Source organism: Aquarana catesbeiana, linkage group LG10 (genome assembly GCF_042186555.1).
Source record: "Aquarana catesbeiana isolate 2022-GZ linkage group LG10, ASM4218655v1, whole genome shotgun sequence".
Classification (NCBI taxonomy): Eukaryota; Metazoa; Chordata; class Amphibia; order Anura; family Ranidae; genus Aquarana; species Aquarana catesbeiana.
The window spans coordinates 202,343,929-202,351,101 of record NC_133333.1 but is presented as its reverse complement, the minus strand read 5'-3'; the positions used below and the strand labels follow the sequence as shown (position 1 = coordinate 202,351,101).

The 7,173-nt window shown below is 41.5% G+C and overlaps 1 protein-coding gene across 1 annotated transcript; it reads right to left on the bottom strand.

Moving 5' to 3' along the window:
* Positions 1–861: 861 nt before the first annotated feature.
* Positions 862–6,339, bottom strand: LOC141111103 (uncharacterized). The gene is made up of 4 exons (XM_073603117.1): positions 6,159–6,339; positions 2,352–2,514; positions 1,659–1,815; positions 862–1,580 (listed from the first exon to the last, which is right to left on the bottom strand). Exons 1-4 carry the CDS (start codon positions 6,331–6,333, stop codon positions 1,236–1,238), a joined length of 840 nt encoding a protein of 279 aa, XP_073459218.1. The 5' UTR covers positions 6,334–6,339; the 3' UTR covers positions 862–1,235.
* Positions 6,340–7,173: the final 834 nt, after the last annotated feature.

Here is a 7,173-nt window from a genome sequence, read left to right as displayed (position 1 = left end):
AATTATAAGTTTGTAGCTGTAGATATTGGGGCGTATGGACGTACTGCAGACTCAAGAGCGTTTACAGCATCAGCAATGGGGAGAAGACTACTTGAGGGTCACTTTCATTTGCCATCAGACAAACCTCTTCCAGGAACTGTAGGGCCAGATATGCCACATGTGCTTGTAGCTGATGAGGCATTTGCACTTTCTAGGCATCTCCTAAGGCCTTATGCCAGGCACAATCTAACTCCCCCCAAAAAAATTCTTAACTATCGGTTGAGTCGTGCAAGGCGTCTTATTGAATGCACCTTTGGCATTTTGACAAGCAAGTGGCGCATATTTCATACAACAATTCAACTGAGCCTGGAGAATGCCGAACTAGCTATACAAGCATGTTGACTCCTCCATAACATTATACGTGAGAAAGAAGGAATTACTGTTGAGGAAGAGGACGAGATCGATTTACCTTCTGTACGGTTTGCCGGACTGCGTCCCAACAATTCAGTCGTTACCATGCGTGATACGTTTGCAAACTATTTCATGTCCCCAGAGGGAGAGGTTCCGTGGCAGTATCAACATGTGTAAAAACTTTCACCAGGCACTTTATAAGGTATAATTTGCTAGTACCATGTTTGACCCTCTTTTTGTACTCTGCATTGTATTTGTTTTCCCATAGAAAATGTAAATTCAATAGTTTGACGAAATATACATTTTCACATTAGCAGTATAGCAGTCTTGTGACCTCTATCAGTGTATGTTTATAAAGCTTGTTGTTTTCAGTCTCCTAGTGCCAACATCGATCATCACTCACCCTAGGACCATCACATTCATTTGTATCAGTTGATTTTGGTTTATATAGAGTACAATAATAAAATTACATTTTCCATGCAGTCAATTATTTTTATTAATAATAGAAAATGACCACAACAAATATCTAAAAAATTATTCAAACTGTACAGACATAATTTTTGTACAAATATATACACATACATAACATGTAGTGTTTCGGTGCAAACTTGGTGGCCAACTACAACGGGGCAACTTAAAATGGGGATTCTTTAAAGGTCCTGATAATAAGGACTGTGGGAAGTGGAATAGGGAGTGGATGACTGGGAGGAATGGCTGTATGAAGTACCCTGTGAACTGGAGGACTCATAGGTGGGTGCCACTTGCGGTGGGGGTACAACATTTTGGCCAGTGTGGGCTGGTGCACGTTGGTGATGGGGGTTAATGCCTGGATGATATGGATGAAATTAATGTTGTGGAGCTTGCTCACCATGGTATGGACGTTGGTGATGGGTAATGACTGGTGGCATGGGTTCTCCAGACATTGCAGCCCTTATGCACACACCTGTAAAATTAAAGATGGACATTTGCACATCCATTTTACGCTCATTTGGAACTCTTACTAAATGGTGGTACAGATTCCTAGCAAAACTTGCATCCTGGTTATTGGGGTCTGAAAATGGGTCGGTAGTATCAGCCCTTCTTGTTGCCCTCATCTCCTCCATAAAACTTAACATGGCTGCATCCATGTCACGTTTGGGATGTCCGTGACGTTTCCTGGCCCTCGGTGTGGTAGCTCCAACAGAACGAATCTGAGGGGTGGAAAATTTTATTAGCACATTTTAGTTTGTCAGCATTTAAAAAAGGGGCATTTTATATAGGATACTTACAGGCACACGTTGTCTATCAAGCGTGGCTGTTGCTGTAGATTGGGAGGACGGGTTTTCTTTGGGACCTTGCTCGTTAACTCCCACGTCTTCCTCTTGCGCAGGCTGGGTATCCACTGCATCCCCCTCCTCTTCAGTTTCTGAAATGTTGCTGGTGGTACTGTAAAATATGTGTACATAGATGGATTACAGCTCAGTACAGTATAGTTATTACAATACATAGATCCATGTGTGTCATTACTGTTAAATAGGTTGTAAACCTTACAGACCACTTTTACCTACAGGTAGGTGCAAGAAATATCTCCTAAACCTACACAGTTATTAGGAGATTTTTAATGAAAACACATAGACAACGGCGCCTGACTAGGCGTGCCATTTCTGAAGGCAATCGTCCCGTGACTGGTGGCTCCCGCACGCATGACGTAAACGCGGCTACGGCCAGTCACAGCACCGGAGCCGTGATACCCGGAAGTCACTCCAGGAGTGATGGCGGTGACGGAGGAGGGGAACGAGGACCGATGCGGGGGCTTCGATCTCGGGCAAGAAATTCATAATGAGCTAGTATGCTATGCATACTAGCTCATTATGCCTGCAGGTTTTTTTTTTTTTTCATGGTTTTCTTCCTCTTTGGAGTATATGATTATTTCGACTAGGCCAAATAATTTAATTTAGGGGAGAAAGAATGTATTTACTTACCTTCTTAAGTCCATCACACATCTTAAGAAGTCCAGCATCTCAAAGAAGGGGCTTTTTTTTTTACTGGACGATCCTGCTCCGCTCTGACTGTCTTTTGCTTCCTCTTTTAGTTCCCGCCTATAGCGGTCTCTTAAGGATCTCCACCTTGTGATTATTTTTTCACCTGCATAGGAACAGTAGACACAATGAGCTTATAGAACTCCAACATGACAATTTTGTATACTATTTAAAACCCATATGTGGAATACAGTGGTTTAACAACTATTTTTGTCAGTTTTACATATAGGTAAGCCTATAAAATGGCTTCACTAGAAGTACTGTAATTATCTCTGCGCCGTTTAGGATATATTTGCTGTACACTGGGGGATGACAACGTGGCCAGGTGATATGGCAGGTGACGTTTGCATGTGACGTTTGCATGTGACGTGGCCAGGTGACATGCAAGGTGACTTTGCAGGTGACATTTGCAGGTGACGTGGCAGGTGACATGCAAGGTGACATGGCCAGGTGATGTGGCTGGTGACGTGGCCAGGTGATGTGGCAGGAGACGTGGCCAGGTGACGTGGCAGGAGACGTGGCCAGGTGACGTGGCAGGAGACGTGGCCAGGTGACGTGGCAGGAGACGTGGCCAGGTGACGTGGCCAGGTGACGTGGCAGGAGACGTGGCCAGGTGACGTGGCAGGAGACGTGGCAGGAGACGTGGCCAGGTGACGTGGCAGGAGACGTGGCCAGGTGACGTGTCAAGGTGACGTGGACAGGTGACATGGCCAGGTGATGTGGCTGGTGACGTGGCAGGTGAGGTGGCCAGGTCACATGTCAGGTGATCGGGCCAGGTCACATGGCAAGGTGATGTGGCAGGTGGACAATCCACAACTTGTGGCAGGTGATGTGGCAAGTGACACACTAAATACAAATATACACGCTAAACGTGGCTCAACGCGGCATGCAAATGCGGCAAAATGGGCATTTCTAAACGCCGGTTTCAAGCTTCGTCAGAAGAGTTTGCACCAGCGAAACGTCTACATGGGGCCTAATGTAGGAGAAGAGTGCTGGAATTTATATGGTGAGTTGGACTACAATTATTAGGATGCTGACATATGGGTGTACTATAAGTTTAACCATGCCAACCCACCCCCATTCCACAAAATGCTTACCACGTATCCGACGGTGTCTATTGCTGAGCGACAACCAGTTTGGAGTGACCTCCTCGAATACTTCCCACTTCATGCTTGTGCAGTTTCGGTCGCTGTATTCTGCACTTCTCTTGTCCCATAATGCTGGCCTGGCATGTACAAGCTGGATGAGCTGCTCATGGGATACATCTCTTGCCCTTTTTTGCTCTTCTCCTCTCTCCAGCATGTGCTTGTGCATGTGATTTTTACTACTTTTACTACTGACCACTACCTGGGTCAGAGGTTAATTGTAATGTATGCATATTGAATAAATTACATATTTTGATGAAAAACGGATGTCAGCGGATCGGATGTTAATGGATCGTCCGCAAACATCCATTTTTCATCAGTTCCGTTTTTTTTACGGAATAAAAATAGGGTTTTCTTCCGTTCAAAAAAACGGAGCTGAACGGAGACGGATGTTAACGGACGTTAGCGGATGATGATCCGCTAACGTCCGCTATCCCATAGAGTTGCATTGAGGTCCGTTTTTATCCGTAAACGGACGTATGAAAAAACGGACGAACGGTCCGCACGTGTGAAAGGGCCCTAAGTACGTCCCATGCACAGCTTCCTGGCTGATGAATGCAAATTTTCCTCCAGTATTTTTTGATAACATATTGCATTCAACTTGCCATCAATTTTGACCAAATTTCCTGTGCCTTTGTAGCTCACACAACCCCAAAACATCAGTGATCCACCTCTGTGCTTCACAGGAATGGTGTACCTTTCAATCACAGGCCTTGTTGACTCCTCTCCAAATGAAGCGTTTATGGTTGTGGCCAAGAAGCTCAATTTTGATCTTGTCACTCCAAATGACTTTGTGCCAGAAGGTTTGAGGCTTGTCTCTGTGCTGTTTGGTAGACATGTGCACAGCCAAAACATTCGTTCATTTTCGTTTTCGTTTCAAAAGTTTTTTTTTTTTCGTTTTTCGGGTCATTCGTTATGATCGCGATTCATAAATTCGTTCATTCGTAAATGCGTTCGTTCGTACATTCGTACATTTGTAAATTTTTACATTTGTTCATTTGTAAATTCGTAAAATCGTAAATTAGAAAATTCGGAAATTTGTAAATTCGAAGTTTGAAAATCCAAAAACCCGAAAATTCAAAAATCTGAAATAGTAACTAACTATTAAATTATAGGTATTGTAATTTCCTTTCAAATTTGACTGTCAGTGAACGTAACAAATACGAATTTATCCGACGTTACGAATTATCCAAAACGAATGCTGCATCTAAACAAATGGAACGGAACAAATTAATAATAAATAATAATAATAAAACGTTGTTATTATTATTAATAATTCATTACGTTCCATTCCATTTTTTCGGATCATTCATAACTTTGGATAAATTTGTATGTGTTACGTTCACTAACAGCCAAATTTTAAAGGAAATTACAATACCTATAATTTAAAACTTACTATTAATTACTAATAGTTAAGTTATTATTAGTTAACTATTATTTCAGATTTCCGAATTTTCGAATTTATAAATTTACGAATTCACTAATTTACTAATGTACGAATGTACATTCGTAAATTGCGAATATACGAATGCCCGAATTTACGAATGTCCAATTTTATCGCATTTACGAATATTCGGAAAAAATTTGTTAAACAAGTTTTCGTTATTTCGGATATTCCCGAATTAACGAATTTGTCGAAATTCGTTAAAAAACGAATTCGGAACGAAACGAATTGCACATGCCTACTGTTTGGCGTATCGTAAGCGGGATACTTTGTGGCATTTGCGTAGTAATGGCTTTCTTCTGGCGACTTGACCATGCAGCCCATCTTTCTTCAAATGCCTCCTTATTGTGCATCTTTAAACAGCCACACCACATGTTTTCAGAAAGTCCTGTATTTCACCTGAAGTGGGTTTTTATTTGCATCCCGAACAATTTTCCTGGCAGTTGTGGCTGAAATCTTAGTTGGTCTACCTGACCGTGGTTGGTTTCAACAGAACCCCTCATTTTCCACTTCTTGATTAGAGTTTGAACACTGCTGATTGGCATTCTCAATTACTTGCATATCTTTTTTATATCCCTTTCCTGTTTTATACAGTTCAACTACCTTTTCCCACAGATTTGACCGCTCTTTTGCTTTCCCCATCACTCAGAATCCAGAAACGTCAGTGCAGCACTGGATGAAAGATGCAAGGGTCTGTCAGGAGTCCAGAAACTCATTGACCTTTTATACACACACACAATAATTAAACCCCTTTGTGTCAACTTGTGTACATGTTATCAGGCCAAAATCACCAGGGTATGTAAACTTTTGATCAGGGTCATTTGGGTAGTTTCTGTTGCTATTAATTGCTAAGAAATCATAAATTCTGCCAGGGTATGTACACATATGAGCGCAACTGTATATATAAGGTGAGTAAAAGTATGCATTAGTCTATTTCAGAGGGGAAATACATTTATTTTCAATAAAACCACATATTTATATTGTATTGTTTGTTTATGTCTGATGTATCCCAATGAGGAAATAGTCAGCACTGAAAAAACTGTTTCCCTTGGTGTTTTTATGTATTTTGAGAAAATGTCCTTAGGGGTTACAAAGAGAACAATAAAGACCTGTACTTTTTTTTAGTAGTTTAGTGTTACAACCTGATGTTTTATATTTTACCTGAAGAAAATACTTCATGAAGAATTTGCAGTACAAAATGCATCCACTCGGACAGTTTTCCATGCCCTGGGTCATAATACGTCTTGAGGTATTCTACAGAACTGAACTCATCAATATAGGTCTCCTGTGAGGTAAATGAAGCTTCCATGGTGTCTTTTGCTTCCAATGGGTACATTTATTTCTGTTGAAAAAATTCAAGTGATTTAAACCAGCAAATAATGTATTCATTAGAACAACACAGATACCAAACACTGAAACAACCAGCCATATAAAGATGATTGCAAAAAAAGATCAATAAGTCTGCCCTGGCTTGGTTCAAGACTGCCTCAGACTAAACAGAAGAAATACTTCTAGGTGATAATCTGCTAGTAGCTTTCTTTGAAAAATTTCACTATGTGTTTTACACCAGGGAGGTAGCACACTCACAGCCCATTCACTAGACACACACACAACACCATATTTGCAATCATCCCCACACATGTGGAATGTGTTGTGGAGATCGGGCATGCTATGTGGATGTTTACTTGACCAGGGCGGGGTTCCTTGCCTCAGCAAAAATTTTTGCTCTTTTTTTGTTTATAGCGCAAAAAATAAAAACCGCAGAGGTGATCAAATGCCACCAAAAGAAATCTCTGTCTGTGGGAAAAAAAGAACGTCAATTTTGTTTCGGTGCAACGTCACACGACCACGCAATTGTCAGCGACGCAGTGCCGTATCGCCAAAAAGTGCTCTGGTCAGGAAGGGGGTAAATCCTTCCTGGGCTGAAGTGGTTACCTGAATCAGGGATGAAGATACATTCATTGTGCTTCATTTAAAGTCCCAATACTCCCCCCTCTCATTTATATAATTCTCCTGGAATGATACCTCAATCAATTACCTAGGGGTCAATTTGACTGCCAAGGTTGAACACCTTTATCAGACCAATTACCCCCCCTTTAAAAAATTAGAGGCAGATCTCTCCAGGTGGTCGCAATGTTCTCTTTCCTGGCTGGGTAGAATCAATGTGATAAAAATG